Below are 19,757 nucleotides of genomic sequence, written 5' to 3'. Positions count from 1 at the left end.
GGCGCGCCAGCTGTCGATGTTTCACCACCGATAGCCTGCCACGGGGGTACCCGGGGCAGTATGTTCGGGCTTCGGCGTATGCTGAACTCGATGGTTAACGCAAGAGACAGTCGATTTATCCTAGTTCAGGCCCTCGATCGTAGATCGAGTAATAACCTTACGTCCAGTCGGCGTTAGCCTTTGCGTTGGATTGATTGTAATGTGTTGTGTTGTGTTGTACAATTGTTCTCCCCTCTCAGGAGCCCTGCCCTCCTTTATATAGTCAGGAGGCCAGAGTCCTAGTCGGTTTATAATGAGATTTCCTAGTAGGATTACCTAATAGTTCTACTACTACGATTATATGGGAAGAATCCTAGTTGGACTAGATCTTTTTTCTACCCTGCGGGGTATCCTGTGGGTCCCGCATCGACAATAAGATAGGCTCTCATCAAGTGCTTCCACTTGGCAAAGTTAGTCCCATCGAAATGAGGTAACTTGCCCGTGGGCACATTGATGAAAGACCTTCGATCATGGTTAGGTATAGACATAGAAGAATAATTAAAGGATATGGCTACATATTTGTTGTCATTGCCCTTTCCCTTGCTCTCCTTCTTGCCACCCTTGGACATTTGGTAGGACTCATCATCATCTCCATCTTCGGTGCTACTTGATAGTTCACTTGATGAAATGTTGCTTGATTTAGCTTCTTCAAGTTTCTTCTTTTTCTTACCTTCTTCTCTTCTCTTTCTTGCTTCTCTCTTCAACTTTCTAGCTTCTTTTCTTTGCTTATTCTCTTCAAGCCTTCATTGATCTTCTTTCTTCTTTTGTCTTGCTTCTCTTTTCTTTCTTCTTTCTTCTTTCTTCTTTTCTTTGCTTCTTTTCTTCTAGTCTTTTGGCCTTCTCTTCATCAGAGAGGACAATAGCAGGCAGCGAAGTGCCTATTGTTGAGGCACTTAGCTTGCTGTTATCTGTGCCGTGCAACTACATGTCCTTCGAATTGACATTACGAGTTGCACATCTTCGGCTCCTCTTGGCTTTATACCTCATGCGATCAAGCACAAACGAGGTAACCCTCTCTGATACCACTTGTAGGACCTCTGGTAAGCTTAGAGGGGGGTAAATAGGCATGTTTAAACAAAACTCGAGCAAATATCAAATTCAACCCACGGCACTGCCGCACTGCCAGGCTAGAACAGCGGCCCTACCGCACCTATAGACAACTTTGAGTCATAGTTCAAAATCTATGAACAGAAACTTAGATCAAAGAAATTACTGAGCTTCGTGTAGTGTAATAGGTCATAGATCAACAGCTACAAGTTGTAGGAGAAGCACATACAAGTAGATCGACGCCAAACCCTAGAAATCACCTCAACAACAATATGAAATGCAAGTGAAGTAAGTAAGCATAGGGTGACACAAGTATTTATCCCATGGTTCAGCTCGTCACCAAGGCTTGACTAAGTCCATGTTGAGGCTAGCCACTAAGGCTTAGGGCATTGCAACCCTTCCTCATTCTCAAGTCAAGAGACTTAACTCTTGAGATGACGGGTGAGTTTACTAGCTGTAACAGATGGTTACCAACCTCCTGGGGCTGCCACACAAGTTGGCAAGCTCCATGGGCAACGCTTTAGCTAGCTAGAAGCCAAGCTCCAAGAGTAGCAAACACAACCACCGGCTAAAATGCGAACTGAGTACTCTTAGAGTTGGGGAACAAGTGGATCTACTCTCTAATCGAGTTTGGGAACTTTTTCTCTCAAGGATTGATGGGAAAATCACAAGGAAAAGCTTGAGAGCCAAAGGGCACCAATGGAGGAGAGAGAATGAGCACTGGAAGTTCTGGCGTTGGCCTGGATGGACAGAGGAAGAAGAGTGCCTTTGTGAGGGAGAGGGAGAGGTATAAATACCTTCGTAACCCCCAATAGTTAGATAAGTCGCGGCATTGTCGCAGCACATCTACGGTTGTGCCGCACAGCGGCAGTGCCTCTCCAAGTGTGGCACTACCGCACCAAGCCAGACAGCACAAGATGAAAAGTGTTGAGTAGGCTCTTGGCTAGATTTGAGGATATATTTGTGTAAGATTGAGCACTTGGTTGCACATGTTAGCTTGAGAATTGTGTCCCCCTTTATAGTATGGCTTTTTCTATACTCAAATTCAAAATATAATATAAAATGAAATAAACCTCGTTTGAGCTCGATGTCATCATCTTTTGTAATTGGGGGCTCCTCCATTATGTATAACATCCTCATTTATAAATCTCTTGCTTGTCCTCTTAGTAAATCTCATTAGTCCTCTAATTGCATGGTCATATCACCAAAACTCATAATTAGGGCTTGATTGCACTTACAAGGTGTCGATAAACAACAAGAGTAGCAAGAAATCCACAGCCATAATGATCCCTAAGTGCCACTAGGTGCAATCACTCAAGCTAATGCACTAGGAATCACTCATAATCTCACTTTGATGATGAATCAATGATGGAGATGAGTGGGAGGTGTTTGCTTAGGCTCACAAGGATGTATCACTAATGAAAATGCACAAGAGAGTGAGCCAAAGTTGAGCCACTTCTATTTATAGAGCCCCCAAGGCTTAGAGAGTCATTGGAGGCTCACAGACAAGACCGGACCCTGAGCAGAGTCAGATCACCTAGCTCCAGTCACCCGATGGCCGCAATGTGGCCTCCCTTTAAATCCCATGCTTTAGATCTCCAACGGTCGTAATGGTCAACACGCAGTCAATGTCATGACCAGACTCACCTGACCAGCAACCGGACTCGGTGCTACTCAGGGTCCGGTCATTTCCAGTAAGCTTCTCGAGCGCTCTTTTATGACCGGACCTAGTCCGGTCCTGACGATTAGACTCTGACTAGGGTCTGATCCTCACAGACACGCACCATCGAGGTATGACCGGACTCACTGAGCTAGGGTCTGATCCTAAACCACCTTCTGAGTCCGATCACGCAACAAAAATGAACAGAGAGCTCCCAGACCCTTCGGACTAGCTTTGGTCATACATGACTAGACTCACCTGTAGGGTCAGGTCGCTCCGCGACTGCCACACATCCACACCGCCTAAGCATAGCATGAACAGACTCTCGTGAGAGGGTCCGGTCCTCTCCAAATGCTGGTTCTGGTCTGGATCTGACCTGATCACCCTCAACACAAGAACTAACCGGACTCTGGCAGTCAAGGTCTAGTCTTGGCTGAGCCAGGGTTCGGTCATAGACTGACGCCTCCTTTTCTTTTTCTATCTCCTCAAACTTTTCACCCTTGCTTCCAAGTTGCAAACCACAAAGTGTACAACTCATGTGCCCGTGTGTTAGCATTTTTCCAAGCATTTTTCAAGGGACAATTGTTAGCACACTAGGTCCCTAAATGCATATGCAAGTATGACTTCACATAGTTGCACTCAATAACTGCTTAGCCAAAGATTTTTCCTCTTTACAGTATGGCTATCGATCCTAAATACACTCACACCCTCTATGGTGTATTGAGTGCCAAAATAAAAACCTATCTGATACCTTTGCCTTGATCAACACTTGGTTTTTGTTTTTCTCTTTCTTCTTTTCCAAGTTGGAGCACTTGATCATCTCTTTTGGTCACCATCATCACCATGACCCTCGTCTAGCTCCATCACTTGGCTTTAGACCATCCTCTTTTGTCTACACACTTAGCTCAAGGATTAGTCCATAGGTTTCATCAATTATCCAAAACCAAACTAGGGCTTTCACACATCCTGTGGGCCTATGAAGCTACGCGGCCTGCTCTCCCTCATGGCCCATCTAAAACTACTCTTCATCGTTGAGAACGGACGCATTTCTCTTCCTCGCAGCCGACCCTGCTCCTCTCCATCATGTGCGCTCGCTCCTCTCCATTGCGTGTGTAGACACCTGTGGTGGCACACAGAGACAAAATCCGTAAGCACACGAGTATCAAAGTAGTTTTCACCTGGAGTATTATCGAGTATCGTCCACAGGAAAACGTGTGTGTTGTCTAAACTCTAGTTTGTCCAGGGATAGCAATCAACGTATAAGTATGAGTAGAGAGGATTCCAATGGTTATGACCCTATGCAAAGCAAGGCTTATGATTCTAGTGTTCACTTTAGAATGCCTCTTAGATGGTAAAGCACCGCTAATAGATAACTCTATTGATGCGACTACGGTCTTACTAATTTAAGAACCTGCTCAATTCGGAGTGGACTACAGAGGATAGATGGGGCTGTCACCACCCACTACTACCACGCAACTAGGGAGCAGGGAGCAAACTCAAGTAACCAATAACCCAAGCACCACACTTATGCTATCAATTACTACTCTAATCCAGAGATCTAGCAAGGATTAAAAGCACTCAAAGAACTGAGAACCCATGAACAAGAGAACACAATACTTACTTTAAACAAAAATCAATTACCAAAAGTATCCTAGATGCAGACTTAGAGAAGCCTGGATCCACCAAAGTACAAGTCGTAGAGGTAGCACCGATAGGCCGATACTTCCTCCAAACTCTTTCCTCGCTCTCTAACTCACTATTTCTATTTACAAGACTAGATCCTATAGAGAACTAATCTTTTTGTGATAGCTGGCTCTAATCCTGATGAGGAGGATATGAATTAGGGTTTCAGGATAGATTTAGAGAGGTGGGTAAGGGCTGGTATATATAGGGGGAAACATCAATTATGAGCCCTCGGATCAAACCGACTTAAAACAACAGCGTAGGTGTGATCTTTAAGGCAGTGGAGAATTGTCATTCAAAGGAGAGGATGTCATATGGGCCCATGGGGCTGGCCAGCCTACAAGTGGGGTCGGTAGGCCCCACCTGGCAGCCTCCTACCCTCTGCCTTGGTGGTTTGCCTTCTAGAGTGTTCTAGAGTCCTCTAGAGTTGGTTTCGTCATGGATAAGCATGATTAATTCTGATGTTAACTACCGTCAACAGCATGCGCCCGCTCCTCTATATCGTGTGCGTCGTTAGCTCCCTCCATGATCGGCAGCGGCCCACTTCTCTCCATCGCCCTAGCTAGCTCCTTCACGCACCCTGGCGTCCTCCTCCCTCCACCCCAATGGCTCCTTTCCCCACCATGGCGTCCTCCTCCCCCACCCCGGCAGCACCCCTCCCCCGACATCGGCGTCCTCCCGCATAAGGAGCTCCTAACGCCCTCAGATCCGGTGGCCATGGCGCTCCCCGCACCAGGCACTCTTCTTCGCCCCTATGTTGCAATTGTATCTTTCAATTGTTTCAGACGCTTCAGAAGTATATCGCAGTTGACTTATATGGATGTTGCAAAAGTAGACCGGGGGATGTTGCACATGTTGCATATGTTGCAAGTGTTTCAAAGGAATGTTGCAAGCATTTGTTCAAAATGTTTCACCTGTTTCTAGATGTATGTTGCAATCGTTCTGATCTGGATGTTTTCATATGCTTCACATAAATGTTGCAATAATATATTCCAAATATTTCAGCTGCTAGTCTTATGTTGCAGCAGTTGCTCTATGTTGTTGCAAGTGTTTTATTCGAGCGTTTTATGTTGTTTGGCCGGGGGGGCGAGCCGACGGACGGGGACACGTGACTCGCTGGGGGCCTAGTGGGCAGAGGCGCTAGGGGCTGGCGGACAGGGGTGCTACAGTCAGGGGTGCTGGGGTGTGCTCGTCGCGCATGGGGGGCGGTGCGAAGGCAGACGCGGCGGGGCTGCAGGGCGAGCTAGGGGCGAATGGCTCACCAAAGGGCTAGCGGACTAGGCCGGGGGCGTGCGCGTGGGATGGGGGCGAAAGCGGACGCGGGGGGTTGAGCACTTGAGCGGGCGTCCGGACGCCCGTGTTGCGCCAGATGTCCAAGCGCTAGATTAGCCGTAAGTTTGGAGTTGGGACACAGGACACCTAATTATGGGCTTAGTGTAGGTCCATAGCTGGCCGATCAAAATAAGTGTCGAGAGTATTATAAACTTACTCATTATTACCATGCACTTTGATTTCCCATTTTTATTAGTGGGGGCATTATTTTGATTAAATTTTGACACAACTCATGGTTGTTTTCCTTAGTTCTACAATTTGGTTAAACTTTACAAGATGGAGTAATGATCCTTGATATGCAGACCCATACATTTTTTGATTAGTTAATTAACCACATACACTCTCCATTTTTTAATAAATGTGTTTAGGCATGTTTACATTCAACCATGCTTTCTTTTAAAAATGGTCACTCTTACATACGGAAGTGTCAAGTTTTGTCGCGTGAGAATAACATTTTAGTGAACATTGCACTTTCAGGATTCAGCTCACTCGCACTTTTTATAACTCTCGCTCCACGACAAATGGTTAACTAGAGAGATTCGAGAAAGGAGAAAATTTACAATGGTTGGAAACTAGAAAGAAAATAATGCCTTTTGACTAAAGAGAACCTTATCAAAAGAAAATGGTCAGGACATCCCACAAGTTATTTTTGTGACCAAGATGAAACTATTTCCCATCTCTTCTGTCGTGTCATGTTGCTAAGGATGTTTAATCAGTTGTGGCATATATATAGTCTTGGAGTCACAGATAGACCTTGTCACCTTAATCAAGGAAGGAATTGGCTCCAACAGCAAAACACGGTCCATGTGTTTGGGTGGCTGCAATCTGTCAGGCAATTTGGAAAAAACAAGAAACAAGGCTTGTTTAGAAAACAAAGTGATGAAACATCCATTTGAAAATAGAATAGTATGTTATTCTTGTGCGTTTATGCTCTATTGAACAGGTTTGTATCCAAAGAATGTGCACGAGATGATGATTGAAGGCGTGGACATAATGTTAGGTATTACTGCAAGGCTCTTAGTGGTTACAAAATCCTCAGTATATCAACTGAGGTCCTGGGTTCAACTCCCAATGAGAACGAATATATTCATTATTTGCATCTTTCTTTTAGTTATGTCAATCTTTTGGTGCAGATTTTGGTTACTTTTAGCTATGTCTTGTATCTTTCTTTTGATCTCAGGTCTAAAACAATCATCATCTGTATTTCCATTTGCTTGAATGAAGATGGGGTTGGTCTCACGTCAAAAACATAGATAGGGAGTGAGGATGGTTCCATTTGCTTGAATGAAAATGGGACTGGTTTTATGTCAAAAAAAAACAGTGAGTGAGGATTTGTGGGAAAGCAACTGAGGGAGTTGGGGAGATAGATGGAAGGGAGAAGACAACAAAGATGTAGATAGATAATAGAAAGACGAAAGGATGATCGGAGAGAGAGGGAGACAGAAGAAAAGAAGCAAGATGTACGAAACATGTGTGTCTAGCACTGCTACAGTAGAAACCCTGTGAACTCGCGTTCTAACATAGGTCTGTCCTATAGGATTTCATAAAACTACATTAAATAAGCTTATATGACATAATATAAATAAAAAAAAGATGATAAAAATTTTATGGGATAAAACTTTTCTATACTATTTATGTCGTAGGAGCATAAAACGGGTACATCAAATTATCAAGCCATTTGCCTAACCCCACGCCGCCATGCCTGCCTCCGTAGTCCGTGGGCGCGGCCTCTGCTCTGCCGCGCGGGCAACACCGACCACTGGCCCACCGCGCGGCATGCTTGGCCCGTGTTCTGGCGCCGCGGCCACGCAACGCAGGCGCGCGGGCTCCGACCAGCGACACGTAACTGAACGAGTACGGCTAGGTAGGTACCCCGTCGTGGCATCGTCAAAACGGCGTCGTCGATGATGGGCCGGGAAGACAGGGGCAGAGCCAGCCATGAATTCTCGCGCGCCATAGGTAGCGTAGCGTCAATACGCGACATAAGGCTGGCAAACGGGTCTGCCAGCATTCCACTGCCGCGGGTATATCAGATCAGCACGACGCCTAATCTATCTAGCGCGTGCTGCTAATCAAACCAAGCAGGGTCCTACAACAGGAATGTAGGCGCACACTCTTTTTCGCACAGTCAAGTGCTTGTCCACCACGGATACCGTATAGCGCCATTGTATGGAGGACGAACAGGCATACGGCAGCTAGCGCGTCAACCCACGGACCTATAGGATCGCCGCCGGCCGGACCTGTTACCCGATCGACCATACTCTTTGAGTAATGGAGCGAGGGTCGATCACGTCAAACTTTTAAGTCCTGTAGTCCACGTCTCCAATGTCACACAGTTTGGCGCGCGCTGAGACTGGGATCGATTTATGTGTCCCGCGACAAGTCAAGGCCAGTCGCGAGCAGGAGCTGTAAGCCTGTAACCGTCTCTTCAACTGTAGAGAATTTGGTGCACCGGCCGGAAGCGAAAGCAATGTACTCCTAGAACACGACGGGGCTCATCTCTAGCCGCACGGGTGTGTTGTTGACTCTTTACCCCTTTTGCCATCCGTAAGGAAAATAGACCCTAGGTTCATTTACTTTGCATTTTGGTATTTGATGATTAATACAATCAAATTGAACTAATGAATTTATAAGTGTTTGTTGTGTTGTCCAATAGGGTGCAAGACGTGATTTAGACAAAGGCGACGTGATGATCCCACGATCAACACCTTAAGCAAGACCTTAGACGCATAAGAGAAGACCCAAGATATCAAGCAAAGTCCAAACACGAAGATAGGAACCAAGCTGAACTCAAGATCGCAAAGAAACGAGTTCACACAGGTGACCGGACGCTAGCATATAGCGACCGGACGCTCCGATCAAGAGACTCGGCAACAGAAGGCGTCAGCAGCAACGACCGGACGCTGAACAGTAAAGTGACCGGAAGCACCGATGGTACTGTTCATCATCACCGGCAACACATCTAGTACTGACCGGACGCTGGCAGCAAATCGATCGGACGCAGGACTGCAGCGTCCGATCGAGTACAGAGAGGTTCCAGAGTGGCGAAATTACGACCGGACGCGTCCGGTGGCATGTGACCGGACGCTGGCAGCGTCCGATCAGTTGATCGCGGCTCTAACGGTCAGGACGACTGGACACGTCTGATCAGGACGACCGGAGCGTCCGGTCAGTATTAGAAAAGCAGAATTTCGTCCCCAACATCTACTTTCTCAGTGGGACTTATAAATAGGCCTCCAACCGGCCATTTGAGTATGGTGGAGCTGAGAAAACATATCTAGGGTGTTGATACACCATTTTCGTGATCTCCACTAGCATAGTGCTTAGTGTTCCATTAAGTGATTAGCGTAGGTGCTTTGCAAAGTGCTTAGGTTGATTAGACCATCGCTTATGGGCTTGCTCTAGGTTTATGCCTAGTGTTTAGTGAGGTTAGCATACCTCTTACCACTCGGTGCTTGCGTGCACCAATGTTGTACATCGAAGGAGCTTGTAGTCTTACGAGATCATACCAACCGTATTTGTGGTGTGGCCGCCACCGTGTACCGGATTGAACAAGGCCCGCGGCGTTTTGGCCGGAAGCTTGATAGTGAAGACGGAGAGGAGCATCCGGGAGAGGCCTGCGCGTGGGAAGGCCCGAGGCTATCCACGGAGTTACCCGACCAGGAGCTTGGCCCTTGCGAGAAATTCCTTGCGATGGGCTCCAACGAGGACTAGGCAGAAGCTTACGCGCTTCTCGATACCTCAGTAAAAATACCAGAGTCGTCGACAGGAGTTTGCATATCTCTACCTTACTTTTTAGCTTTCGCATTTATATTGTTTACATTACTACTTTTGCGGTAGAGATAGCAACACACTAGCAAAACTGTAGGTGCACATTTAGATAGTTTATCTTTTATATAGGTTTTGCTAAGGGTAGAAAAAGTGGCCATAGTTTAGAAGTAGAATTTTCAGTTGTCTAATTCACCCCTTCCCTCTTAGGCGTCATGGTCCTCTACAAGTGGTATTAGAGCCGGTTGGCTCAATTTGGACCTTTTGGCTTAACCGCCGTTGAGCCGACGCTATTTAGAGTGATTGGGATGAATATCTCTAGGCCTCCACACTTTGACGGCACTAACTTTTCCTATTATAAAGCTAGAATGGCTTGTCACCTTGAGGCGGTTGATTTGGGTGTTTGGAGAGTCACTCGTGATGGGATAAAACCCATTAAAAATTCCGATAAACCCACAAAGAGTGAAGAAAAAGAAATACATTTCAATGCTAGAGCTAAAAATTGCTTGTTTAAATCTTTTAGCATGGATATATTTAACCAAGTGTTCACTTTAAATACGGCACATGAAATTTGGTTAAAACTCTAAGAGCTCCATGACGGCACATCTAATGTCCGTGAGCAAAAATATTGTCTAGCTAAACAAAATTATGATTTCTTTGAAATGAATGATAATGAGCTTGTTCGTGATATGTATTCTCGTTTATCAATGAGCTCCATTCAATAGGGCTAACAAAGCTAGATGATGCGGACATCGTGAGGAAGATTATCTTCGTGCTACCATAAAAGAAATATGCAAGCATCATCATCATCCTTCACAACATGGAGAACTTGAGCATTATGACCCCGGCCATAGTCATTGGCAAGATAGTGGCATTTGAAATATCACGCAAGATGGGTCAAGAAGAAGCCTCTTCATCAAGCAAAGGTAAAGCTCTTGTATGTAGTGAGAAAAAAGATGAAGGGCAAGAAAGTTGAGACAAGCTCAAGCTCCTCAAGTGAAGATGAAGAAGAAGATGAGGAGGATGATGAAGATTCAAGTAATGATGATCAATCTTTCCTCCTCCACCTTTGTCTTTGATGAAGAATCAATCAAACTTATCAACAAGGTGGAGAAGATGATCTAAAGGCTCAATGTCAAGGGTGTGCCCATCAAAATTCAAGATATCATCTTCATCAATCAAAGAAATGAGCAAAGAAAGAGAGGATGCTATGGATGCGGCGAGTTGAGGCACTTTGTGAAAGTTTGTCCAAAAAAGCCCACACCCAAGACAAAGAAGAAGGCATGTAAGAACCATGCTCTTACATCAATAAATTCATGGAATGATTCTTCAAGTGTAGAAGAATAGCATTACAAGAGGCGAGGCCATAAGCACTCATCATCAAGCTCTTCTCGTGTGTGTGCCTTATGGTATGAGGTAACGAAAGCTCATCCTCTAGTGAGAGTGATAGTGATGATAAAATGCCTTCTTATGATGAAATTGTGCAACAAAATTTTAATTATGCTAAAGTTTACACTAGTCAACAAAAGAAGCTCGAAAATTTTAAAAAAAAGCTAGATAGTTCACAAAAAACATATAAAACTTTGCTTGAACAATATGAGACATTTGCTAATCTCAATATTGAACTATCTACTAAAATTGAGCAACTTGAGACTAGTACAACAATAAATGCATGCACAATCAATGATGAGCAACTTGTAAAGAAAAATAAAAAATTAAAAGAAAAGTTAGCTAGCTCACAAGATGCTTATAAAAGTTTGTTTGCTAAAATAGAAACCATGTGCAAATATTGTGATGAGCTAACTAACAAAGTTGCTAATCTTGAAGCCGTTGGTACAATCCCCACCAAGACATCTGAAAAAAAAAGTTCTATCTTTAATATGTCTAAAAAGGATGCCTCTACTTCTTGTACTGATTTATGCCTAGACTCACCCTTGTGCAACCAAGTTTGTGTTGAGAAAGTTGTTGTAGATACATGCACACAAGAGGTTGTAAAAGAGAATGAGCAACTCAAGCAAGAAGTAGCTCGCCTCACCAAGGACTTGACTCAAGTGAAAGGCAAGGCAAAGAAGCCCAACTTCATCAAGATAACACCGTCAAGGGAGTGAAGAAGCTTGATGAAGAACAAACTGTGGTTTGCTATATGTGCCACAAGGAAGGTCATAAGTCCTATGAGTGCAAGATGAAGAATGGGGAAGGAGCAAAGAAGAAAGAGAAAAAGCAAACAAGCAAGGTCTCTAACACCTACACCAACAAGGTGGACAAAAAGACACCCACACCTTATCTCTTAAAGAAGAAGAAAAATGACAAGGTGGTGGCCATCAAGGTGAACAAGCAAGCCAACAATGGGGTCAAACACTTTTGGGTGATAAAGGAGATCATTTCCAACATGAAGAGCACCAAGAAGGTTTGGATCCCGAAAGGGAAGTGAGAAGTGCAATGGACTTTGGAAATTTTGGAGACTTGGCAAAGTATGGGTGCATTTCATGGGGTGCATCATTATGGACAAAGATATTGCCAAGTGGATTAGTGAATACTATGGACCCAAATTTCTCTTCTCATGTTAGGTACCTAGATTTAAGTTCCTACAAGTGGTATCTTTAAGCATCTAGTTTCTTTTCATGCCTAGGTTTGCATTTGCAAGTTTAATTTTTGTCATGCATACACTAGGTAAATCATATGGTAGGCTTGCTCGGTTTCATTCTTAACCCTTGGAGCAAACCTACATGGTTTAAATTGTTTATGAGCTCGACACATAGCTTGTCTTACAATTATTCATCTAATATGTGTAAAGTTCAAATTGTAGATAATTTCTCCCGAATATTACCTTCGAAAATGATTCTCGCGTTCATGTGATGTCATCTTTTAAGTGGTATTGTTGATTCTAAAATCAATATGCATGTCTTTTATAAGTATTTCATACTTATGTGCACAAATTTAGGGAGAGGTTACTCTACAAGTTGGATGCTTTGAGACTAACACATTTTTAAGCTTATCATGTGTGTAGTAGTCTCATTGCAAGGAAAATGGAGTCCCCGGAGTTAAGCATCATACTTCAAATATCCACATCTATTGCAAGTGGTAGAAATCAAATTGGTTTCCACATGTGGTATTTCTAAATCGATATCATCATGTTGATTTTATTTTGGTATTTGTATGCTTTCTCCATGCATTATATAGATTAAACTCCCTTTAGTATTAATTTGCCAATTATGCATAAATTGCATTCTCCATCATATGTATGCATATAGTTAGGGGAGCTTAGTCTATATAATGTGATAGTTAAATTTTGTGACCCATTCCACTCCACATACAAAGGATCACAAAGTTTGATCCTTCCTTGTGCTACTAATGTCTTCCTTTTCGGTGTTTGATTCCAAAGGGGGAGAATTTAGAGGACCAAAAGCAAGCATTAATATGTAGGACCAAAAGCAAGATTATAATAATTTACATATGGTAATGGTCTGAGAAAAGAGAGGACAGTGGATTATGGATTAGTCTATGTAATAGGGAGAATTTGTAGAATCAAAAAGCAAGGCTTAAATCCATAATACCACATGGGGACATTTGTGAGGGCAAGTTAAGTTTTCAAGTGGTATCTTTTAGCATCATATAACCTTGTCCTTTTGCATTGCATCCTAACAAGTAGATAGTTTTTAAATTGTAAATTTTTATTATTTGCTTGCTTTGGTCGTGTTGTCATCAATCACCAAAAAGGAGGAGATTGTAAGAAAAATAGACCCTAGGCCCATTTACTTTGAATTTTGGTGTTTGATGACCAAAAACTAAATTGGACTAATGAATTTACAAGTATTTGTTTTGTAGTCCAATAGGGTGCAAGACGTGATTTGGACTAAGACAACGTGATGATCCCACGATCAACACCTTAAACAAGACCTTAGAAGCACAAGAGAAGACCTAAGATACCCAAGATAGGAACCAAGTCAAACGCAAGATCACGAAGAAACAAGCTCATAGAGGTGACCGGACGCTGGATCGGACGCTGGCATATAGCGACCGAACGCTCCGATCAAGAGACTCGGCAACAGAAGGCGTTAGCAGCAGCGACTGGACGCTGAATAGTAAAGTGACCGGACACACCGATGTTACTATTTATCATCACCGGTAACACATCTAGTACTGACCGGATGCTGGTGGCAAATCGACGGGACATAGGACTGTAGCGTTCGATCGAGTACAGAGAGGTTCCAGAGCGGCAAAATTACGTCCGGACGTGTCCGGTGGCATGTGATCGGACGCTGGCAGCGTCCGATCAGTTGATCACGGCTCTAACGGTCGGGACGACCGGACACATCCGATCATGACGACCTGAGCGTCAGGTCAGTAGTAGAAAAGAAGGATTTCATCCCTAACGGCTACTTTCTCAGTTGGGCTTATAAATAGACCCCCCAACCGACCATTTGAGTGTGGTGGAGCTGATAACACATATCTAGGGTGTTGATATACTATTTTAGTGATCTCCATTTGTATAGTACTTAGTGTTCCATTAGGTGATTAACGTAGGTGCTTTTACGAAGTGCTTAGGTTGATTAGAGCATCACTTATGCGCTTGCTCTAGGTTTAGGCCTAGTGTTTAGTGATGTTAGCATACCTCTTACCACTCGGTGCTTGCGTGCATCATTGTTGTACATCGGAAGGGCTTGTAGTCTTGAGAGATCACACCAACCGCATTTGTGGTGTGGCCGCCACCGTATACCGGAGAAAACAAGGCCCGCGATGTTTTGGCCGGAAGCTTGATAGTGAAGATGGAGGGGACCATCTGGGAGAGCTTGCCGAAAGGCACGTCGGAGACCCACTTGCACGTGGGGAAGGCTCGAGGCTATCCACGGAGTTACCCGACCGGGAGCTTGGCTCTTGCGAGGGGCTCCAACGAGGACTAGGAGGAAGCTTGCGCACTTCTCGATACCCCGGTAAAAATACCAGAGTCGTCGACAGGAGTTTGCATATCTCTATCTTACTCTTTAACTTCCGCATTTATATTATTTACATTACTTCTTTTGCGGTAGAGATAGCAACACACTAGCAAAATCGTAGTTGCATATTTAGATGGTTTATCTTTTGCATAGGTTTTACTTAGGGTGGAAAAAAAGATCATAGTTAAGAAGTAGAATTTTAAATTATCTAATTCACCCCTTCTTAAACGTCATGGCCCCCTGCACCATCACCGTGGAACACGCAAACGTGTAGTACCAAGCAGGGGCGGAGCTAGCCCTGTTCATTGCTGTCAGATGACAGCAATGATTTCCTGAGATTTTCATTGCAAATTGATGCTCATACGTGAACTTAAGCCATGACGTAGTACTTATGACATCAGTGGAATTTTGGCCGGATCCGCTACTGGTACCAAGTCAAGATGACAGCAACTTCACCCGATCGTTGAAAAAGCAATACCACCAGCTTTGAACGTGTAGGCGGTAGCAGTATCTGTTGCCCTGTTGGTATTGTGATATTGTCATGTCCGCGAAATAAAACGGAAAGCCAAGATGGAAAATATCGAGCTATTAGTTTCTAGTCCAACTAGTGGTTTGCCATTTATTAACATAAAAGATAACATTTATTCTCATGATTGTGTATAAAAAATATGCATGTTTTTAATGACTGTATGAAAAATATGTACTTTTTTTTTTTACTATCACAGCATTTCTGTGAGCTCTAAACGAACTCTCTAATTTTTTTTTGACAAAAACGAGCTATAAATGAACTCCCTAATTAGAGTTTCCTATTTTACTTTCTTCACTTATATATATACAATAAAGAATTAAATCCGCATAGGTCGATTAACTTTTGCCAGTGTATCACCTAGGTCAATGAACTTTGAAAATGTAGTTTTAGGTTCATAAATTTTTTAAGTGGTTCATCAGAGGTTTATTACCATTATGAGTTATAATAATAGTAACAATAATAATTTATGGTACCACGTCGTATGTGTATTTATTGTACCATAAATTAGTACAATAATAATAATTATCCCAATTTTTTTGAAACTCATTGTCCTAATTAAATTATTGATCGACCATAGATTGGCCTTACCTAGTTTTTTTTAGCAAAACCCAGTTATTATTACCCTATATACGTGTGTATGGGCTGCGCAGCCTGTTAACGACTAAAAGCCTTTTTTGAACAAGTAAAGTAGGATTCGCGAGTACGCCTAGTAGAGGTTACAGTGCTAAGTGGGTAGGATAAGGAAAAAGTTCGCATTACCCCCTCAATTTTCACGAAAATTCGTTTTTTCTTTTTGAACTCCAAAACCGAGCAAAACACCTCCTCAACTTTTAAAACCGTTCATCTTACCTCCCTAGCCCGGTTATAAGCGGTTTTAAAGGTGATTTTATCTTTTTTTATTTCGGCTAAATCTTAGAAAAATTCTAGTAAATCACAGAAAAATCATAAAATAAAAAATCTAATTTTGTTAGACTCCACATGAGTAGATCTACACAGTGAACATAAAATATGGTATGCTTCGGTATAAAGTTTTGGCTGTAGCTTTAGATCTATGTTTTCTTAATTAAATGGAATACTTCATAGCTGCAGTTTCTTTGGTCTAAATGTGGTGAAATTTTTATGGTGGGCTAATTATTTTAAGCTTAAACTGTAGTAAAAATTTCATACTCATTGGATCATGTATAACTTAATTATAAATTTTATTTAGGTTTATGCTTGTTAAATATAAATAAATCTATAACTAAGCTATATATGATCCAATGAGTATGAAATTTTTACTACAATTCAATCATACTATTAGCCCACCATATAAATTTCATCACAATTAGACCATAAAACTGTAGCTATGAACTATTCTAATTAATTACAGAAAAGTATAGATCTAAAGCTACAACAAAAACTTTGCATTAAAATATATAATATTATATGTTCACTGTGTAAATCTACTCATGTGGAGTCCAATAAAATTGATTTTTTTATTTTATGATATTTCTGTGATTTACTATGATTTTTTAAAGATTCAGCCAAAATAAAAAAAAAAGACAAAACCACCTTCAAAACTGCTTATAACAGGGTCAGGGAGGTAAGATGAATGGTTTGAAAAGTTGAGGAGGTGTTTTACCCATTTTTGAAGTTCAGGAAGATAAAACGGATTTTTGCGAAAATTGAGAGAGGTAATGCGGACTTTTTCTGCAGGATAACGTAGTGCTGCCGAAGTGGACAATTGTCTGGATGACTAAAACTCAGCCCATCATCTTAAAACAAGGCGACAGCCCATGCAGCCCAACAAGCAGTTGCGATTGCGACGAGTCGACCGGACGAAAGCCCAATCCGGCCAGCCGCCGCCCGCCAGATCAATCCAATCAATCCTAGCCGTCCGCTCCCCGTCGCCTCCCGGGCCAACCATTTATACCCCTATCGCCGCCGCCGCCACGGAGCTCTCCCCCTCCTCTTGCCCTTCCTTCCCCCACCCACCCCCGCAGCCTCACTAGGGTTTTATCGGCGGCGGCGGCGAGATGGTGCAGCGCCTCACCTACCGGAAGCGTCACAGCTACGCGACCAAGTCCAACCAGACCCGGGTTGTGAAGACCCCAGGTTAGCCCTATCTGTTCATTCCTTCTCGATCTGGAAGGAGACTGTGGTTTCTTGATCTGTGTTGTGTGTTCTTGGTTGTATTGATGGGTTCGCTGGATTCTTGCAGGTGGGAAGCTTGTGTACCAGTACACGAAGAAGAGGGCGAGCGGGCCCAAGTGCCCCGTCACCGGGAAGAAGATCCAGGGGGTGAGTGATTGATTGTTACCGCAGCTCTATTCTGCTCGGTGTGATGCATTGGTCTTTGGTACCGCGGTGGGGAACTGGTAGCTGTGTTTGTGCTATCGAATTAGTAGATTTTAATCGGTTGCTTGCATGGTTTACATTATATTTTGTCCTGCGATGGTATATGAATTGCTGTGGCACGGGCAATTTGCTGCAACATTGTGCTTGTATATATTGGACAATGTCTAGTTAAATGGGTCTTTAGGGGTTGTTTGGTTGGCCTCCAGGCAACCTTGTCTGGTAGGAGCTACCCCAAGCGTCTAATTTTGACTGCCTGGGGTTAGGATCGCTGCCTGAGCTGCTGGTTGCCTGGGAGGCTCCCAAGCAAACACGCCCATGATCTAGCTCTTGTCTAAACATTTTCCTTGTGTAAATGGCAGTGTCTTTTGGAATTAAAGTAAAATAGTTACGACTTCCATTTGGGGAAAATCATGTTACTTGTTAATTGTTACTGGCTGTTATTACTGTTGTTTACAAATAGTGTTCTTGCTTACCACATACTTGATTCAGAGTGACACATTATAGATCTGTCAAGTAATCTTGTGACACATTATAGATCTGTCAAGTAATCTTTTCTGCTGCTTGCTTCAGATTCATCATTTTGTGTATATGTTATTTGTTAGGTGAGACTGAGTGTGTTAAACTTATAAGTTAGGAGAATGTGCATGACTGCATGTTATTTTTTTAAACCCTGCTGAGTTATGACTTGAATTGTGAGGAACATGCTACAGATCACCTTCCCAAGTTGGCTGACCCTAGTCTAACTTTCTTGGAGCAAATTGCTGTGTTCATACTATCCTATGTTGTATTTGTTTATTTACCTATGATCTTGTGTGTAACACTGAATTGCTTATCTGATGAAATGGTGTGGTTGTGTCAACATTTTGTCAAGCAAACATTTATGTTAAGATGTTGGCACTGAAACCAAATAAGCTAAGTTGATTTCCCCAGTTTTCCCTGTTGATTAAATATACTATTGTCATGTTAGTTTCATCAGAATCTCTTCCTAGGCCTTTCTGTTTTTGTTTGAAGTTGAAGTTTCGGTTGGTTGGTTTTATCACCATATGTGTTACGTGTTAGTTTGTCTTCTATGTGTGCTTGGACTATTTATTTGGTTGTTTCCATGACATAATATTCTCCATAATTTGTCATTTACTTCACATGATCTGCTAATTTCCCCTATCGGAACAGGTCCTAAGAGTCACCGAAACTATGTATTCATCTGCTATTCAATGTGAATTTTCCACCTAATATCTAATCTAATGCTATTGTTACCATATCTCCAGATCCCCCACTTGCGGCCTGCTGAGTACAAAAGGTCTAGGTTGTCCAGGAACCGCAGGACTGTGAACCGTCCTTATGGTGGAGTACTCTCTGGAATTGCTGTTAGGGAGAGGTGAGTAAATAGAGGTGGATATATTGTGATGTGGAGGCCCAGGATCTGTCATCTTTTTGTCTTATGAGTTACAACTACTCTATGCAGAATCATCCGTGCTTTCTTGGTTGAGGAGCAGAAGATTGTCAAGAAGGTCCTGAAAATACAGAAAACCAAGGACAAGACAGCCGCAAAGTAGAGCTCCAGGAATGGAAGCCTAGCATTGTTTTGTACACTGCGAAAAGTAATTTTGGTGGATGGAAAATCTAGTTGCCTTGTGTTGAGCATTTAGCATGTGAGACATACCTGTTGAAGTGTTGAGTTTAGAGTCTGGACACTGGAATACCTTTCACCTTTGAATTGTTGGAATATCGGGACATCTGTTCCCCTAGTTGCTTTGTTATGAATTCAGACCATATCTGGGTAAGATCAGCTTGTCGAATACCTTCTGGTTTGTAGCATCTTTTTTCGTCCATGTCGCTCGATGTTGCTCTTCATTTCCATTCTATTTCTTACACAACCATTGAACCTCGGTTTATTGGTAGTATCAACAAAATTCTCACCATTTGATTGTTCGATCAACTATGCACTGTCCAAACCATTTTCTTTCTTTGCTGATGTTTATACACGATGGAATTTATCTATGCAAAGATAATTGTAAGGCGTCGCAGAGGTGTATTATTTATTTTGTCGATATATCATAATCAGAAATACTAAAACAGGCCCACAGTTTTCACGCTGAAAGTGCAATATTATCCAGGCTGTGTACATGACACCCCTAGCCAAAACTGAATAACTGAATAAAAATTGTCTCTGCGGCTAACAGAAATGCAAACGGGGGGTGTATTTGGTTCATTGGTTGAAGTTCAATGGGAGATGCCAGTCCAGCGAAGTACCTCTCCCTCCCTGTGTACTGTAGTTTAATGCAAACTACCCCAGCGTGGCAGCTCAGCCTGGACAAACTCACATTTTCATAGGGTACGTAGCGTAAGACCACCGTAGACGATGATAGATATTGGTATGTTGATGTAATATAAAGTATTCAAACTTGCAGCATTTTCGCACTGAAAGTGC

General features: G+C 42.9%; 1 protein-coding gene across 1 annotated transcript; it reads left to right on the top strand.

The window, feature by feature from the left end:
* The first annotated feature begins 16,891 nt into the window (after positions 1-16,891).
* LOC136501091 (large ribosomal subunit protein eL34) lies at positions 16,892-19,137 on the top strand. Its single transcript, XM_066496583.1, has 4 exons — positions 16,892-17,086; positions 17,193-17,272; positions 18,595-18,704; positions 18,792-19,137. The coding sequence occupies exons 1-4, from the start codon at positions 17,008-17,010 to the stop codon at positions 18,880-18,882; spliced, it is 360 nt and encodes a 119-aa protein (XP_066352680.1). The 5' UTR covers positions 16,892-17,007; the 3' UTR covers positions 18,883-19,137.
* Positions 19,138-19,757: the final 620 nt, after the last annotated feature.

Source organism: Miscanthus floridulus, chromosome 13 (genome assembly GCF_019320115.1).
Source record: "Miscanthus floridulus cultivar M001 chromosome 13, ASM1932011v1, whole genome shotgun sequence".
Taxonomy (NCBI): domain Eukaryota; kingdom Viridiplantae; phylum Streptophyta; class Magnoliopsida; order Poales; family Poaceae; genus Miscanthus; species Miscanthus floridulus.
This window is presented reverse-complemented; position numbering and strand designations above follow the sequence as displayed.